At 46.7% G+C, this 19,197-nt stretch overlaps 1 protein-coding gene across 6 annotated transcripts in view; it reads left to right on the top strand.

The window, feature by feature from the left end:
* The window catches only part of TNIK (TRAF2 and NCK interacting kinase), a 163,859-nt gene that overhangs the window by 124,490 nt on the left and 20,172 nt on the right, over window positions 1-19,197 (top strand). For 2 of the 6 annotated variants that reach the window (XM_074878505.1, XM_074878501.1), the window contains exons 14-21: window positions 280-366; window positions 1,486-1,680; window positions 6,459-6,623; window positions 8,447-8,686; window positions 11,025-11,131; window positions 13,836-13,999; window positions 15,172-15,269; window positions 15,989-16,012. In XM_074878505.1, coding sequence (XP_074734606.1) covers window positions 280-366; window positions 1,486-1,680; window positions 6,459-6,623; window positions 8,447-8,686; window positions 11,025-11,131; window positions 13,836-13,999; window positions 15,172-15,269; window positions 15,989-16,012 — 1,080 coding nt within the window. The remainder of the gene's footprint in view (window positions 1-279; window positions 367-1,485; window positions 1,681-6,458; window positions 6,624-8,446; window positions 8,687-11,024; window positions 11,132-13,835; window positions 14,000-15,171; window positions 15,270-15,988; window positions 16,013-19,197) is intronic. The other 4 variants (XM_074878503.1, XM_074878506.1, XM_074878502.1 and 1 more) reach the window with 4 other exon arrangements.

Here is a 19,197-nt window from a genome sequence, read left to right as displayed (position 1 = left end):
TTTTCCACCTGCTTGTTCCCGGGGTGGGGTTTTGTGGTGTTCCCAGTTAATGTTTGCCATTTCCCAGTGGTTTTCACTCTTTACCCTCAGAGGCCCCTTGTAGAGTGGTGGACACCCTGGGCTCTTTGGGCAGGGACAGAGGGTGCCCGGGCCGATTGGCGATGGTTCTCGGGCAGGGTGGATGTGGGTGCCCACCTCATTCTCCTTCCTCTTGGGAAATACTGGCTCTTTCACCTTCTCTCTCTTTTTTCCTTTGATCCTTGCTGCCCATGCCTCCAGGAGTACATCAGGCGACAGTTAGAGGAGGAGCAGAGACAGTTAGAGATCCTGCAGCAGCAGTTGTTGCAGGAGCAAGCACTACTTCTGGTAAATAGGAGGCCCCGGCCACGCTTGACGCTTTCTGCCTGTGTCGCATCCGCATGTGCACCCGCGTCCCCCGAGTGCCTCCTGCCATGCCGAGGCGTGGGGGACACCGTGGCCGCGAGCATGCCTCAGTTCCCCCGCCGCCGCTTCGGGCTGGGTCCCCTCGTGGTGCACGGCGCTCTCGTTGCATCCCTTCCACTCCGGCATGCTCGTGCCTTCGGGAGAGGAGCAGCCCTCGTTGTTGCCGCGTCATTTTGAAGGCTGTTTGCAGCATGTTGGAGTGTGGTTGAGCTGTCGTGTGCCTGCACTCAGCAAACCCACCCTGCCATGGGTGGGTTTTCATATTCTGAGTGAAGGCTTTTGTTTTCATTTTCTCGCAGGACCAGTGTATACCCTTGTGCTGTTTGCGTTCTAGACACCCTCTTTTTTATTTAATTTGTTTTTGAGTTACGCTTTAACTCTCACTGCATTTTCTTTTAATCCACAGGGATTATTCTTTTTTGCTCTTGCTATTAATTTTATTTAGGGGAAGAAAAACCCTCACACAAGCCCTTGCCTTTTAAAAAAGCCCTTTCAAAATGACTTATTCATTAAACCTCATAGAGCAGTAGGGATCCAGAAAGATCATACAGTTGGCTCTTCTGTGCAGCCCTTCCCACGAACAATGAATAAGTCCTACAGAGGAGTTGGATTCAGTTGGGTTTTGTCTAACCCGGTGATGTTTGGCACCTCATCAGTTTGATTCTTCACTCTTTCCATCCAGAAAAATCTGGGCAAAGTCAGTGGTAACTCCTAAGTGGACATCAGCCCTTGGAGGGTCTCGCAGGGTTTCCCTGGCGAGGCAGCGCCTGCACCCCCCATTCCCAGCAGACAGGGCAGTTTGCTGGCTGCAAAGTGCCAACACCAGCGTCACAACTCCGAATTTGTTGGCTCCGTCCTCCCAGCTGAGGAGGGAGCTTTCAGCTCAGTCCCCAAAATCTTTCAAATCAATGGGCTTTGCCAGAACATAGGCTTTCAGATACTCAGGCCCCATTTTCCACCCAAACAGATAACTCTGCAGTTTGCAGCCCTGCATTTACAGGCTGGCCGGGCACCCGTGTCACTGTCTCTTCTTCTGGGTAGGAGTATAAGCGCAAGCAGCTGGAGGAGCAGCGGCAAGCGGAGAGGCTGCAGAGGCAGCTCCAGCAGGAGCGGGACTACCTGGTCTCCCTGCAGCAGCAGCAGCAGCGGCAGGACCAGAGGCCGGCAGAGAAGAAACCCCTCTACCATTACAAAGAAGGGATAAATGCCAGCGAGAAACCAGCGTGGGCCAAGGAGGTAGGCGAGAGCGAGGAGCGTGGCGATCCTTGTCTGCATCCACAGGGCTGGGCTCAAGGTTTGGTCCGAAATACGTACGGCAGATTGCACTCTGCTGGGTTGGCCTCCAGCAGATGCCATTAGCTGTGCTGGAACGCTTCCAGTTCAGTGCAGTGTGTGAGCATCTGTGTGTACGTTTGTGCAGGCAAAGAGAGTGGAGGAAGGAGGTTTATCCATGAGGGCATGCAAGGAGGAGGATGGATCCCTCCTGGAGGGATTCAGCCGTAGCTGGGGACTTGTGGACATGCCAGGGGCTCCTGATGCTCCTTCCTGGCATGTCCACAAGTCTGCTGAGGGTCAGGGGTGAGTGCAGAGGGTGGCTGTAGCGGGGTTTCCTTGCTGATCACTAATTCAGTTCCCCATAGTCAAACAGGGATCAGACAGCTCTTCCTCCTGTGCTCAAGGCTGTATGTCTTGGGGCTGCTTTTCTTTTATGATTTTCAGGAAGGCAAGCCACACTGCTGATTTTCTTTTTCTCTCCAGTAAAAAGAGGGAATTGTTGTACCAGTTGTGAGATCTTGAATATTAATTATTGCCTGGCTGAATAGTCTTGAAAAGATGAAAACATGCATTGTCTGCAGTGCGGTTTCAGAATCATGTGCAAACTCTTTCTCCTTAATCTCTTTGTGGTGGCTCTAGTAGCACTGGTGTCCACTCTTGCTATTAAGTTCCTTGTGTTTACTTGGTTTAATTTTGTAACCCTACTCCTGGGCAGAAGGATCTTTTAATAACTCGCCTGTTCTTCCTACTAAGCAGGATCACTGCTCTGCTGCCAAATGTCTAGCACCTTTAGTGCTGGCAGAGATATGATGTGCATCCAACATGTAGCTGTCTCCTGGTCTTTCCTCTTGACAGCCCTCAGCTGCACCCACAATACCTGCAAGCATCAAATGCTCAAGAAATTCAATCAGCTGTCCATTGCTAAGCAAAGGCCAATAATACGAACAGTTCTTAGCCTTTCTGAAACATCACAGAGATAAATGTGGGTGTCAAAAACTCTTTTCACCTCTTTATACTCCCTTGGGTTTCTCCTTCATTCCCTTCCGATTTAGTCTTCAGAGTCTTTTGGTGGTGATGTGCCAGACGATGCATTTTCATGGAGTTGTAGCATCATTCTCCATCTTTTCCAGTGGGAGAAGTGGTTTGGTAAGTGAGTCTGCAGATGAGATGTTCCAGATGTGCTGAGCCACCTCTGACAGGAGAGGCTTCCACCTGGGTGGTGCCTCTGGGGCTTTGTGCGGAGCTGGGTCTCTTGTCCATCTGCAGAATTGCTGAGAGTAGGTAGCAGGCAGGAAAAAGAGAGTAAACTCTGTCTTTCATTGCCTGGTTTTAAATAAATCTTCTAGAACATTAGTATGTCTGGCACTGTCTTCAAAACTATAACAAAGATATATAAAAAGGAATCTTTATCTAGGGTGAAGGAGAAAAGTGCTGGATTTAGCTTTCCATTTCAAACACAAAGGCCCATTTCTTCTATTCCATGGGGGAGGTGTCTTTTTTTGATGCCATCACTGGAAGCAGGGCGTTGGGAACTGTACAATGTGAATAAGAGCAAAAGAATGTGGCCTCATACCCTTTGCTGAATTCATAGGGAAGATGAGGTTTCCTGTTGTTGGTGAACATTTCCATCTTCCACCAATTAGCTCTCCAGACTATTTATTCTTTACCTGTGTCATTCTGTCTGGTTTCTAATGAAATGCTCAAAGCAGCGACTGTGGCATCTTTCTGCTCTTGGGAGCAGTAGTTTGATGTACTGCCTTGACACAACACCCTTGGGAACTTCCCAAAACTACTCCTCTTGCCTCCATCCCCTGTTTTATCTACTGCATAGTCCCACTTTTAGCACAATTCGGCTACTTTGCTGCATACATTGAAGCAAGGATGGTACTTCAATATTTCTATTCTATGAAATACATTGAAGTACCATCCTTGCTGGCTATACAGATAGACTTGTGCTGATACTTAATCAGCCTACCATGGTTCTTGCTGTAGTTTAGCAATTTCCATACCCAACCCATGCATGCTAATTTAACAGAAATATTGAGACTTTGTTTTCCTTTGGGAACAAGGAAAAGGCAAGTCTGGCGCTCAGCCTACAATTTCTGGAGGCTCTGCAGAACTTATTGGGATATTTCCTGATGATTTTGCATGATATCCTATATTGTCCTTGTTTTTATGCTCTTTGGTCTCAAGTCTTCCGTCTCAGGAGCTTGATCGACACAGCTGAGTTCTCCTCATGTCATGCCCCTTTCTGCTTTTCACACCACTCCTTTATGCACTTATTTTCCCACCTCACTTGTCTCCACGTGGTGACTCCCAAGTCCCTGCAGACGTAGGGTAAAGCATAAAGGTGAGGCTGTGGCTGCTCACGTTGCAGTTGTGTCCCTCCATCCCCTTGTTAAGGGACTGGCCTGTTGGTGAAAACAAAGCTGTGGGTTAAGAACCAGGCTGTACTGCATCTTCCATAGCTTCCCCGGAGCACAGTCATGGATTTCTCTTTTTGAAATGCTAAACAAAACAGACTGATCAAACAGTGCTACCAACAGACATGGTTGCACATCCCCATCTGCTGTCCCTTCTACTCATCTTCTCGGGAGCGAAGGGTTATACACTGGAAGTTAACTTGGGATAGAGCTTGGGTTCTGTCCCAGACCTACCCTGTTTACCCAAGCACATCTCTTCTTACAGTCAGGGACTAGCTGGGCCTTTTCAGACATCATGTCAGGACCCTCTGATGATCCAGCCAGGGACGTGGCATTCGTGCTTTTAAGTGGTAGTACTGTAATTAGCAGCTCTCTCCATTACTGACTCTTCTGTTATGGACTAGTATTTGCTAAACAAAGTGATGCAGATAGCCAGGTCTGACTTCTCAGTGACAATGAAACCTGGTCAGCTGAAGGAAGGGTTTGGACAGATACATGCCCTATATGACCATGCATAAAGGAGGGGACAGGTTTAATTGGACATTTTCCACATGGTGGCCAGGCCCTGTGGTGCTTTCCCGCAGCTCAGAGCTTCCCAGGGGCTCAGGGCTTGGCTGTGTGTCACGAACCGTGCTGTTCTCTGCAGCAGCCAACATGCACGTCAGCTCCTCCTTCAGTCCCCATGGCTTTTACCCTTCTCTCACTTTGAAGTAATGTATTAAAACATCAGCAGCTTTCCTCTGGGACCTGCACAGAAGCTGCTAGGGATGCTTCTTGTTTGAGGGGAATCTTGAGTTCAATTAGAGATGGCTTGAACCAGAGCAATGATGAATTCCTGCAGGATTTTGCTGTTTTTTCCCCCCTCTCTGCCTAATGGTGGAGTCAGTAAGGCTTCACAGAGTACGGCTGGAGAGTCCCAAGAGCATCCTCTGCTGTGCTAGTGCAGCAAAGTGCTAGCAAGGAGATGCTGGTAGTGGGAAACCAAGTGTCTTTCTCCTTCCCAGTACACAGACATCCCCATTTCATCACTCTCCTGCCTTCTCCTCCACGCAGGCTTTGAAGTCCTCCATAATTAGCTGCACATTACGGCTTGGCAGCGTGCCGGAGAGCGCCTGCAAACAGCCGGAGGACTCGGCGGCGGCACCGTCTCTGCCTGCTGTCGTTCGTGCCAAGGCTTGGCTCGTAAGGAGATGTACTGGACCAGGCCTGCGACCCAGCGCTCATGCTCCTGCTCCCTTGTTCAGAGGGAGTTCTCCTTCCTGCCCTGCTCCCCTTCCCATTCTTGCATCCACTCCCATGAGCATCGCTGAACTGAGCTCTGTACGGCCTCTGCTAGCCAGTGGGCAGCACCTGGGGAAGTTGTGACGACCTGTTAGGACACAGCAGTGGCCCAGGTGGTCCTTCATGAACTAGAAGGGAAAGAGTCCATAACACAGATCTCTCACCTAAATTTTACTCTGACTCCTGCTCAGTATCTAAAAGAGGAAAAGATTCATTTTTATTGATGGAATGGCTCTTTTGTTTTATGAGTATTTATTTACTTAAAGAAGAACTGTGGTTCTTTACAAGCAAACCTGTTTTAAAGATTGCCTTTTACATGGTGGAATCAAGACATGCTGAGGGTATTTACCACGTTAATGATATGTAAATGAAAATACACGTCAGATCTTGAGGTATGAAGAATTCTGCATAGCATATGCTGCATGAATATCAATGCATACAGTCTAACTGCAGGAGCACCCAGATTGCACGTATGTCTGGGTTAGCTGAAACCACTGTATTTCAATCAAGGGTGACTGAAAGCAGTGGGCTTTGGGTTTATTTCTCTATCAGTAATAGAGGTTTTTCCCCTTCCATACATGACATGGTGCCAGACCCACTAAATCTAGATCAAAGCCAGCCATTTTCTGGCTGCCATGTTTATTCTTTCATTCAGATCAAACAAAAGCACTCCTCGTGGTGTTTATAGTAGTGAAGGAAAAGGGTCCCCTTGCTTAAAGATACATTTGAGAAGAAGCAAGAGCTTCTCAGGAGTCATATTCTAGAAACCCCTCTCTGAGGCATGTTGCCTTTTCTTTATTTCTCCATTTCATATTCAGAAACGAATTATGCGCATAAATACAAATAGTCCTTCCGGTGTCTTTAAAATGCATTTATTGCACAATCTGCTGGGTAACTTGGATTCCATGATCGTACAGTATATATGATACACCTCAAGAGAAAAGAGCTTCCTCTCTATATCTATGCATAACCTTGGTTTTCAGTTGGAAATGGCTTTTTATGGGGCGTTCACCCACTGTCCCCATCTCGCCGCAGGTGGAGGAGCGCTCCCGGCTCAATCGCCAGAGCTCGCCAGCCATGCCCCATAAAGTGGCCAACAGGATTTCAGACCCCAACCTGCCTCCTCGGTCGGAGTCTTTCAGCATTAGCGGTGTTCAGCCAGCCCGGACCCCACCCTTGCTCCGGCCCGTGGACCCGCAGGTAATGGTGCCTCCCTGGCAGGCTCTCCTACCGGAGCCGGGATGCTGGGAGTGCTGGTAAAGAGGTAACAAGAAAAAGAGTGGAGTAAAGGGAAATAGTGTCTTGCTCCCTGGTTTCTCAGCCTTAAACATATTCGTAAGAGCAGCATCTACATTCATGAGTGGATTTCTCTTGTCACCTCCATGTGTTAGAAACATCACGCTGGTTTATACCTTCCTTTGAAGCATCACATACTGGTTACTGCCAGAAACAAGCTGGAGGACCGAGAGGAACCGCTGGTCTGGTCCAGTGCAGCAGTTGCTCTGTTCCTCTTTGGATCTGGTTTATGTAAAGGACTAAAACCACAGCGCCTGGTACAAAAGACCCGGGACGCTTTGATGCTGAGGATCATCAGAAAGAGGTTTTTCTTTCTTTGCCGCTTTAATTCAAGGTTTTGTTTTGGTTTTCCATTGAGTTGACATCACTCACAAACACATCTGGAGAGGGCATAGATCACCATACCGTCACAGAGGAGGGGCGTCATTATTTTAAAAGTTCCTCCCAGCCACGGGGCCTGTAAGTACTCTGCCACCGAAAGCTGTAGGAGTGTCAGTGCTGCCTCTGGTCCAGCCCCTGGAATTGCTCCTGTGGATCCGCAGACACCAGCAGGGATTTCCAAGGGAAGTACAAAGCCTTTGCCCCAAGTCCAGCTGGGCTTTCCGTGGGAAAATGTGCCAACTAAGTGCCATCCACATGTGGTATGCGCACCTGTAGGACAGCAGTACGATGCCAGCTTTAAACAAAATACACGCGGGAAAGCTCTTAAACATGCAGCTCTTATTTGCCCAGTGTACATGGTCTATATGCACTGGGGAGCGGGTTAAAAACCCCACTTCACTGTAATCTCTCTGAATGACCAAATATTTTTCAGTGACCTCTTTGGCAACCTGTATCGTCAACAGCTACAAAGACTATTTTACTATAGTAAAACACTAATGAAAAAGTTGCTTGAAACCCAGAGACCCATATAAATATATGCATGTGTACATAGACATGTGGGTAGAAATGTCAAATAAAAGTTATAACCCTGCTGTAGCAAAGAAGTGCAGCTTCACAGGGCCCTAGGAAGAAGCTCTGATTTCACAAACTCTAATTTTGTGAATTTCTCAGATTTCCCAAAACAGATGTTAGTATTCCTTTAGATCTATGGAGCTGATCCATGGGATAGGGGCTATCTGGACCTATAGAAACTCATGCCTCAAGATTATTTTTTTTTAAGCCATCTATGCCTCAGAATTCCTGGCGATTTTTTTTATTAATTATTATTTATTATAGTTTCCTCCTTTTTTTTTTTTTTTTTTTTTTATTTTTAACAGGGAAAATCCATGCCAAACCTCATTATCACAACTTTAGAGGTCCAGGCATAGGAGCTGGAAATTCGGCCAGCGGCAGGCAGAGCCCGGGGCGGGCAAGTTTGTGTGGGAGCTGGCAGGAGGGAGCAGCCTGCCCCTGCTCCTGGGTGGTACCCACAGATCGGCGCGGGGCTCTCGGTATGAGCCGTGTCACCGTGCGCACACAGGAGCAGCCGGGACTGAAGCATGACATTGCCTGATTTTAAAAGACTGAGCTGTGCAAGCGTAGTTTTTAATAGATCTTGCGTTGAAGTGATGTAAGTCAGAAGTTCCTGAAACCAAGGCAGTGCTGATCTCAAACAGAGGGGGCTTTTTAGTGCATCCAAAGTGCTAATCAAATTTTTTTTTTAATCAAATTTTTAAATATTTTTTTGATTCCTTTTTATTTTTTTCAATTTTGTACTGATAGTTCTGTTTTGACTTGGTGCTTAGATTCCACATCTGGTCACTGTGAAATCCCAAGGAAGCTCCTTGTCTGGGTCTCAGTCACTGCATGAACAGCCTGCAAAGGGACTGGCTGGGTTTCAGGAGGCTCTGACGGTGACCTCTCACCGCACTGAGATGCCAAGGCAGAACTCGGACCCCACCTCAGAAAACCCTCCTCTGCCCCCTCGCATTGAAAAGTTTGACCGAAGTTCTTGGTTACGGCAGGAGGAAGACATTCCACCAAAGGTAACACTATCGCTCCTCACTTTCAGCACGTCAAAGAGGCAATCCCAGAGCTAAGTCCCCATGGGACGGTGCTGCGCTCAGCACCTCCGGCAAAGCAGAGTGGGCAGGGCTGATCAATCCATCCCCACGGCTCTGTGGCGGGGACCAACCTGCCCAGGGGCTGCATTTCCCAAGGCAGGTTTTGCACAAGGTGCCGGGAGCTGCTCTCGGGTGCACACGCAACGCTGCAAAATAGTGTTGCCCTCCAGCAAAGAAAATTCTCGAGCCTGCACAGAGGCCAAAATAAATTAATATCTCCTTTCCCTGGGATAAAAAACAACCTTCTGTTTAAATAGAATTATAGGAACATAAAATTTGTCATACTCAATAAGACGGGTCCTTTTTAGTCCAGTACCATGCCTCCAGTTGCAATCAATACTTGATGGAAGACTTGTAAGGGCTCCAGCAGCTTTTATACATTCATTGACATTTGGCAGCGTCTGGCAGTACCGCTTTTAATTAAGACTCCTCTGGACCAGTATTTCAATCGCATTGTTTATACACCTTCATTTTGGAAGTATTATAAACGTGGCCATTAAAGTTCCCCTTGCAGTGAATCAGCGCTCAGCCTGGGAGGTTTTTACAGAGAAAAAATGATTACAAATTGATTAGTGACAGTGAGGCAGTATTTGCCCCTGATTGAGAGGCAGTTTTTCTGTGTATTAACAAAGTAAGTGACTTGCCTTTTTAAGAGCAAAATACCAACTACCAGGTAAACCCCCCTGTGCAAGGGATCTATGGTGGTCTGTCACAGGCATTAATAATGTTCCCATTTCTGCTACCACCAAGCGAGAGGAGACATCAGTGCTCACCTAAGAGGAAAAACAAGCCAACAGCTCCTGGAGCTGTTGTGTGCTTTGCTCCTCAGTAGTGCAGGCGGGTGGCTGCCTGGTTTTAACCTAATTTTGAAAACCCCTTTGTAGTTTAATGTTGGCTTTTGCCTTGGGTCCTTCGAGAAGGGCTTCTCTTAACTGCAGGGTTGCACTACGCAGTGAGACCACAGCACCTGCTCCTTGGAAAAAAGCGTTTTTTCCAGAACTATGGAGTATTTTCCCCCTTGGCTGAGGGAACATGAGCTCTGGAAGGAATCCCCACCAGATCACATTTAAGGCCGTAGTGTTGGCAGTAATACCCATGAGGAGTCTGACTTCACATTTTACTGCCCAAAGTGGATTTGATGTGTTTGTAAGCGGGAAGGAAAGGACTGCCCCGTGAGGCAGGGCCAGCTGTCCCTGTGGTCCAAGTCTTGTTTCTGCCAGTGCTTATGGCTGGATGCTTCAGAGGAAGGTAAAAAACTCCCCAAGTCCCAACTGCAGAGTACCCTACCCAAAAGGGACACTGCTTTTTAATGAGACAAGCTGTAGCTAGCGATGCCGCAGAACATAAAGCTCTCTCATTCTATCAATCTTTTTATCTTGCCTAACATAACTGCATGTTATTCTCACCAAAAAAAAAAAAAGTCTAATCCTTTTTTTGCTAATCCTGCCAAGCCCTTGGCCTCTCTGTTATCTGATGCAAGGTATTGCATGGTGAGTATCGTCGTGCCTCTCCACGTCAGCCTGTGCTACCCAGGGCTGAGACCACCACGCCTGCGGCCCCGCAGCAGTGCCGGTGCTCCCCTGGGACGAGGCAGGGCTCCAGGGTTACCCGCCGTAGTGTCTGTAGGCTTTGGGTTTCTGCTGGCAGCGTTGGCAGTGAGCCGTCCTGCCAGCAGCGGGGCTTGGCAGCAGCATCCGAAGCTCAACGCAGGTCGTAGTGTTTAATGCGAGTGTTAGGTGGATCAGTCTGGATCTTTCCACTATCAACCCTCTTGTTTCTCCACTGTCAACACCTTCTCTCTGCTGGCGTGTGTTATATCTGAGCTAGAGATGCTATAAAAACTCCACTGTGGTTGCTGAAATGCACTTCAGTCTGAATTTTACCTTAAAAATAACTTTTCTGGGTTTTATTTAAATTATATTATATATGTATATGTGTGTGCATATATTCATTTTTTAGAAAATAATGCCCTGTTTGATGGTAGCCAGGCTGCTCTGTGTGCTGCTCGGGGCTCCTCTGCCGGGAGCATCCCTGGCCGCACCTTCGGAGCTCATTTCAGTCTCACACTCAGGCAATTCCTTTTAAAAGCCGAGAGCTTTGTGTTTTATAATTGCTGTAAATATTGCCTATCTCTCAGTAGGAAATCAATTGTAAGTCGAGTCTTAAGGCAGTGCTGAAGGGTGATCTCTCAGACGTGCAAATGGCTGCCTGGCGTGAGGGGGCAGACCGGGTGACAGCAAATGTCTCCGTTCTTTTCCAGGTGCCTCAACGAACCACTTCCATATCCCCTGCTCTGGCGAGGAAGAACTCCCCGGGCAATGGCAGCGCCCTGGGGCCCCGGCTGGGCTCCCAGCCCATTCGGGCAAGGTATGGACACCAAGGGGGACGGGCAGGAGCCATCCCGCCGTGCTGCTGCCGGTGCTGCTCCTGGTATCACCCGGCTGGGGACCCTGAACACAGGCTGGGGTTTAGCCCTGCTTTTGCTGGCTGGTAACAGCACGAGATCTGCAGTGCTCCTCTTGTTGCCGGGATGAACTTTTGCATTTGTTAGTGTTTCATACCAACACTGAAGGCTGTGAGCACTTGGATCCCCAGAGGCTTTGCTCCCACGTTCCTGGGCATTGCAGGGTTTGGAGGTGGATGCTGCGTCTGCTGCTGTGGGGTCAAACAGGACTTTGGGAACTCCCTTTAGTGGAATTAGGTTCTGGTTCTCTCAGTCACCTTTTGCATGTAAGAGGGTCCATATAAGCCAGTGGGGAGATCTCAGTGATGCATACCATACATTTCCTATGCATCAGAGCAGCTTTTCACAGATAACGACAGAGGTATGTGCTGGGGGACAGGCACTGATACAGCTCGATGAGATCTTCCTTAGATGTAGATCAAGGATTAAATTCCTTTCGGCTTCCTAGGACTAGGGCCTTTAGCTTAGCCAGATCCAGCTCTCCAGCATGACAGTGTGCAGGGCACGCTCGTAGCACCCCGAGGAAGGATGCTGCACCACAGCAGCGGCCTGATCTCTGCCATGTCAGAGCTGTCCCTGGGCATGTTTAAAACGAGCAGGGAAGTTGACAGGCTTTGCTCAGAGATGGGTGGAAAAAACACGGCTTATTCGTGCAAGAGCTTGTCTCTGGTTTGCAGAGCATCGTGGGCACATCTAGACCGCAGACAGGCATTCTCAGGGTAAATACGTGTTCCACGTAGCCTTGCGTGATGGAGAGCTCCTTGGTTTCTTCTTCCTGCCTTGTCCTTTCGGGGTGAGGTCAAAAAGTGAACACTGGGATGTTTATAGCTGTGTGCTGTCACCTGTTTCAGCATACGCCTTTCTTTCCAGCTCAGTGGCCCAGCCATGGATCAGCAAACTCATGTACAGCGGGCAGCACTTGGAGTAGCTGGCAGGGGTAACAGAAGGGGAGAGAACATTTGCTGTTGTTCTTTTTCTTTTTTTAATTAGAGAAAAAAGCATTCACATCATGGTTTGTTCTTCTTTATTGCTCAAGGCTGAGGTATTTTGAACTCATGAAAATGTTTTTCTTTTAATTAGCTGTTGCTTGAAGGACAATTTAAAATGCAGAGGGATATTGGACTGGGTAGTCCCAGTAAGTGATGGTACTGAAAATAAAAAGCGTAATGGGAGTCTGGGATTCAAGTTGAAGGTTGCCCAGTGTTTCATGCAGCCTCCCAGTCCCAGTCCTGGTAGGTACAGGTAAATACATTAGTTGCCAAAGTTTTCAAATACATTTCATGATTTAATTTAGCTAAGGACACATCAGCCATACAACATTAGCTGGAGGCCCTCAGTTTGATGAAAACTGGAAATGATTAGGGTGCTTCCATGTCTGTTGAACTTAAGTATTCAGTGAAATTATTTCGTATTTCATTTCTCTCATAGTAATGTAAAATTTCTCCCATTTTCCTTTTTAACCACCTCTCCTATTGGTTCTTGATTCTTCCCATGCATAAACGTAAATATTATTAAAATGTGCTTTCTTTTATTTGTCACCCTATTGTAACAAATGAGGGGATATTTCCTTGCACACAGAAAGTTACTGTCTTGCTCTCGTCATTTGAATACCCACCAGTGTCAATGCAAGATAATGCTAGGCAGAGATTTTATATAATATCTACATTAGGCAGCATCCAAAAGATTCTACCGACAACCCCGTTATGGCAACGGGCCTTTGCATCATTTGCACCATCGTGGTTGTTCTCCGAGGGACGCGCCGTGCACACCCCACAGACCTTGCACTTCACATGCACAGCCTCCCATTGCAATTACGTTATGTCGTGTGGCACTATTACCGCATCATTTTTATGTACACAAAGCCCTAATTGGACTTGATGGAGAAAGCTTTCTCTACATTTTTAACAGGGCTTTGAATAATAAGATCACTTAATGGAAATATTGTATAAAACAAAATTGCCTAACTCTGTGTGAACATGTCTTCTGATGTCATTTCAGTGCCAAATAAGAATTAATTTCCTAAAGGCATTTGATACTCAGAGAGATATTAGTCATTCTTTGTGTATCAAGGACGCGTTTTATTCTAGATTTATGTATGTTCACAAGGGTGAGAGAAATAAGGAAGAAAAGTGGATAGCTGATGCAAGTTTGAAGTGAAGCCATGAAAATTGGGAAGTGTAAGTGGTAAAAGCGATCTGAAGCCTTGTTGCAAACAAGATCCTTTCTTCATTGAAATATTTCTTTCTCTGTCTAACAGCGATTTGCAAATTCCTGCTTTTATGATGAATATTGGTGGTTAATTAGATGACTGCAGCATTGCATATCTACAGGCTGAAAGGGAGTTCTGAGCAAAGAATCTTTTAATTTTTGACAAATTTGGCAAAATAGGAGTAGAAAGCTTCTCTAGCTGATTTTCTGTTGTGGTTGTGGTGCACCTTCATGAAGATGGTCAGTGCCTAATTCTACATCGTCCCTAAGTGGGGCTTGCAGGCTCAGTAGCTTCAGAGGAGAAGACCTCAGCCCTGCCTTCTCCAGCTGAGGAGACTGAAGCCCCGGAGGCACGTGTGACACCAGCTGACGGTGCCCCTCTGTTTTGTGCTCCTGCAGCAATCCGGACCTGAGGAGGACGGAGCCCATCGTGGAGAGCCCGCTGCAGAGGACCAGCAGTGGCAGCTCCTCCAGCTCCAGCACTCCCAGCTCCCAGCCCAGCTCCCAGGGCGGGTCCCAGCCTGGCTCCCAGGCTGGCTCCAGTGAGCGCAACCGAGTCAGAGGTGAGGTTCTTGAAAACATCCCTTAGCTCTGAGCACACTTTCTGAGGCTTGTTTGATAAGCAGGAAGGGCAAGAGCTCTGTAATGTCATGTTTGTTTTTTAAAAAATAAAAAAATCAAACGGTTCATCATTTCTGATGTACTCTGTGACCAGCTGGGCTCTTTGCAGAGGTGCTGACACTCCCTTTCACCTGGATGCTGATGTAGGATGCCCCCAGCAGCATGTGCAGCTCCTGCACTGGGCATCGCAGTGCCAGGTAGCTCGTAAAAAGGAGATGGGGGTTATGCTTTAGGGTAAACAAAAAAAAATACTAGCATGTTTCCTGTCTTCACTGACCCAAGCTCACTTCTGTTACGGTTTCTTTGGGAGTGTGTTTCACTTCTGGTGGGTGTATAATATTTTTTTGGAGCTTCATCTTTGTGCAAAGCCTGAGATGGGAGCAGAGGAGTGAATTCGCCCATAAGAAGCTTTCTCTAAAATGCTTTCACCAGGCAGCCGTGCTGACACTGGCTTTACGTTCCTAGCTGAATTGTTTCCTCTCATCTTAGAGCCACTCTTAAAGATCTTCCATTCCCCTGTTTAATCGCCGTAAGAGTTGCTAAAGCACATACAACCCATACATCTGCATTTCTGGCACGGCCCCTCAGTATAAATCCCCAGGGCTGTAGTGCATTAAAACAAATGCCGTCTCCATGCTTTGAATTTTTTATGACTTGGCCATAAGATGAGGTGTCTGTCATTGAAATCATCACTCCTCGAGGTAGTCAATAAAAGGAGTTTATCACAAATTGTCCTTTTTGGTTTGGTTTTGTTGTTACTAATGAGGAATCCTGTGACAAATAATGTCCTAGCAATGTCAGATGCTGCAAAGCTTTTAATTTATCACATGCCCTTCTCTTCTGCAAAGTGAGTTTGTTTCTTTAGTAGAAAAAAGGGTGGTAATGCTGCAAGAGGGCTGTCAGTGGAGGCTGGGTTGGATTATGGCTTCTGTTGCTGTATTGATGGAGACTTGTTGCAGTGACAGTCAAGCAGAGAGGAGCAGGAGGGTTTTTCGAGGCAACAGAAGCAAAATGATGATGAAACCCCTGCACCCACATGTCCCAGGACACAGGATGCCGCAATGGCTTTCAGCAGCATTTTAATTCCCACTCTCTCCGCTTGTCTTTTTCCCAGGGAACGCCAAGCCCGAAGGGTCCCCTGTGCTCTCCCATGAGCCCGCCAAGGTAAAGCAGGAAGACAACAGGGATGTGACGCGACCGAGCCGACCCGCTGTGAGTCTTAAATTATTTTCCGTGGGAATGTTTCCAGCTGGCTTGGCCATGTTTCCCTTTGATGCGGTAGCACAACTGCAGGGACCCCAAAAAAGAGGCTAGTACTATTGCTTCTCCAGTGGAGAGACTGGAAAGCGGTGGTACGGCGAGAGCCCGTGGGAGATTTGAATGCTTAAGAGAGTGCATGGGTTTTTATCAGGAGCCCAAGTCTAGGGAAAAGCACTTAAGCCTGTGTTTTCACGTGAAGCAGATGCTTAAGGGCTTTGCTAGCTTGGGCGTGGTGGTTGCCAATGGCACATTGTTGTGTTCCGTGCTGCATGTCCCCCCGCGGCGGCCCGGCGGAGGGATGCTCTGCTCGGGAAGGCTGGGCCACCAGCCCCCGACAGCTTTCACAGCTTAGAACCAAACCTGGTAGTGGTCTCTGTACACTCCCATTTTATTATTCTGAGCAAAATCTCATCCGAAGTGTTTCCTCCTGGTTTAATGCTGTTGACATTTGTATTTTAAAACTGCAGAGTCGGCCTAATAATGAAATGAATTTCCACTGCTTCTCTTTTTTAATGTGTATTAATGTTTTGTTGATGTTGTTTTTTTTCTCTACACTCCACAGCGTTGAGCTAACAATTCTAATTTTATTTCTAACCTGCTTGCCCTTCCTCTGGCTTTTTCCTGTCCCGATCTGTTTCCTCTGATGCTGATTATTCTTCCTTTACCCACAGAGCTATAAGAAAGCTATAGATGAGGTTAGTGATATCTTTTCTCAGTGGGTCATGCCTATGCAAGGTTGAGTAGATAGCGCTTAATATCGAAACGGGTTTTTTTGGTGCTGACACTGAAAGAGGTGGCGATGCAATCCTGGGTCAGACGGGAGACCAAACGGCCGTGTTTCGGCGTAGGGAGCCTGCCCACGGGGAGGGGAGCGGCACTGCCAGTGTGTTCTGCTCGGCCGTGGGCTGCCTGAAATCTGCTGGCCAGACCACTTGCATGGAGGCCGTGGCCAGAAGCACCCCAGCGTTCACGCGCGGAACAAACGGCGCTGCCGTTGTTCGGCGTAGTTGAAAGAGAAAGAGCGAGAGCGAAGGTTTCTCGTGCCAGTGGAGGTAGTCTGGGCAGCCTGCACCCCTCACCACATTCTGCTCTCAGCTACAGCCCCCGGCCACCCACTGATTTCAGTGGGGCCATCGAGCACTATTTGAAATGCATTTTAAGCCTAATTCGAATGAAGGCGCTTGGCAAATGATGGAAAACAGAGCGGTGGAATATAGTGCCTAATCTATTCTCATAGACCAGACCATCAGCTGTAAAGCCAAAGTCAGCAGAGCTGTCTTGGATGTTGATGGGCAATGCTAGTCTTCATCCATCCTCTTAAAAAAATAAAGAGTCCTGAATTCCACCTTTTTCACCATATGATAATATTTTAAATGTGTGTGCATCTGGCGATGGTGAATGTTTAAATGTTCATGGGACAAGACCAAACATTCCTGATTTGGCATTTAACTTGCCTCACACTTGCATCGCTGTGCACGCACTGCTGATACTGGGAACTGCGGGGCTGTAATGGAAAGTACTGGTATCAGCAGCCTCTCCTGCAGCCTCTTTCCTCTAAAAATAGAAGATAAGGAAGATGTGCTAGTTAGTTAACTTGTTCTTTTGGATAAAACATGAGCAATGCGTTTTGTTTAATGAGGTGCTTTGTTAAGGAAAAAGCACATAAATCAGTGTCTATTTAGAGGCAGCGTGTGTGCTAAATTCAAGTTCAATGAGCTATGGGATTTTGGAAACCAATCTGACTTGATTCCAGCAAATATTAAATCCAAAGAAGTCTTTGTAATTAAAAGTAATTAAAGAGCACCGATACTGCTAACTTATATATTATGTCACCCTCAGTAATAACATTTCATACACACGTGGAACTACAGAGCACTTTCTTTCTGGTTGTCAGATTGTTTTTGGTCCAAGAGCAACTCAGTGAAGCCGTTTAATCCTACAAAGTGCTCATTACTTAGAGAAAATGATAGTATCAAAGAATTAACCATCCCGAGGCAAAGCTTTAACTAGGAAATATGAGTTATCTGATGATATTGTCTGGGAGTATTATTGCTGTTATAACTTCCAAATTAGTTATTAAAAACTAATTAAGCTGATTTTTAAAATACTTGACTATCTTCTAGTGATGACCAAAGAAGTCTGATAGGGTGCCTTGCAGCACGTTGGAAATGGAAGCTGCAAAACAGAAGTAATTTTCATGGTCCATGGCTGTGATAGGGAAGGGTTCAGTCCTAGTCCTGCACTGCAGGAAGTCCAGCTGCAATTTTAACAGGCTCTTAGGCAGTCCTAAAGTCCTTTTTAAAGTTGAGAAGGCTCTAATCCAACTCAAAGGCAAGTGCTCAATAAAGAGTGTATTTTATACACTAAATGGAAAGCATTGTTAAGCTGTTGAAACTGTCATTGATTCTTATTTAGGAAAAGAAACAATCATATCATAAAAGCTGCTACAGCGCTAATTAAAATAATTAGTTGCCATGACTGCAGATTTGACTGTCTTTCAATCCCAAACATGTTGACATCGGAAGTAAAGTCTTGAAATACCACATTCTCTCTTTAATCATGATAAAAAGCCTTTCTTCAGAGGTATGGAGAACATTTGGAGAGGGGTATATAACACCCATCACAGGTAGCTGCTGTGAAGCAGGGATTGAGTCTTGTGGTTTTTAAAAAAACAAAACTGTCTTTTTTTGGTATACTGATATTTAGGGGTGTGATGCAAAGCTCTCTGCCGTCCCTGGGAGTCTCTGTTCTATGTCAGAGGCCAGGCAGGGCAGACCTGGGAGCAGAATGTGTGGCTGCCCACCGGTGGGAGCCCGCCGGGAGGTGTGGGTCATCGATAACCAAAGTACAAACGTCTTGTGAAATATTCCTGCTTCACAATTAAAAAATAAACTGGGTGTGCATCTCAGCCATAGAGGTTTTCCATCGTTTTCTTCACATGTCGACGGGATAGATTTTAAGAGCTCTCTTTGCAACCGTAATTAATATTGCTGTAGTCGCCCTGCTGGAACGGTAAACTGGAAATGCAGTAAATGAGAGTATGGCCGTAAGACAATTGTGGAATTTAGTCTTTTTCAATGAGTTTCTTTCTCCCTAATCCTTTATCTCTGACCGAATGCACTGATGCCTACCTCGGTCACTAATATAGGGAGAAATGGTAAGACTGACAATTGCGATGCTTTGTTCGTCATGTGCATGTCTTGTGCAACAGAGTTCTCTAACCCATTCTAATTCGAGCTCTCATGCTTTTCTGCCCTACTGCTTCCCCCTGCATTGCTATAAAAGCATGTAAGATAACAAAAAGTCTCTTTTCTACACGGTGCCTGCCATGTTCCTTGTTTTGAAATAGCAGTGTCTATTTTATGACTGTCGGGTCTGAGACCTCATCAAAGTCATGGTAAACTGAAAAATTATTACTAGGCTTTGGGACTGCTCCTATCTTTTTTTCTTGTTTCAAGGCTTTTTTTTCCCCCCCCCCTTAGCTTGTAGGCTGCCACATTTCATATAAAGTGCTTAATGGGTTCTGCTGAGGGATTTTTTTTTTTTTTTTTTTTTTTTATCATGTGGCTGACTCAGAGCTGTGACTCCAAAGTCTGGCTGAGCTGGGCGCTTCTCCTCGTGCTCCTCACCGCCTCTCGGCAGCTGCCCGACAGCGGAGACTCGCCACGGAAGCAGCTCTTGATGTGGGGATTTTGCACCACTCCGTGGGAGATGCTGTCATTGCTTCCTTCCCAAATGCATTTATTACAGAATAAATACAATTACGGGGTCTCTTTGAGAAGTTTGAAAGAAAAGAAAACCCTGCAGGAGAAATTCTCTGAGCCAATCTTTGAGATGACATTGTTTTCCAGTTTACTATGATGGTGACTGAACTTCACCT

This window comes from Strix uralensis, chromosome 9 (assembly GCF_047716275.1).
Source record: "Strix uralensis isolate ZFMK-TIS-50842 chromosome 9, bStrUra1, whole genome shotgun sequence".
Lineage (NCBI taxonomy): Eukaryota > Metazoa > Chordata > Aves > Strigiformes > Strigidae > Strix > Strix uralensis.
Note: the sequence above shows the minus strand (reverse complement) of the source record. Positions and strands in the feature narration are given on the sequence as shown.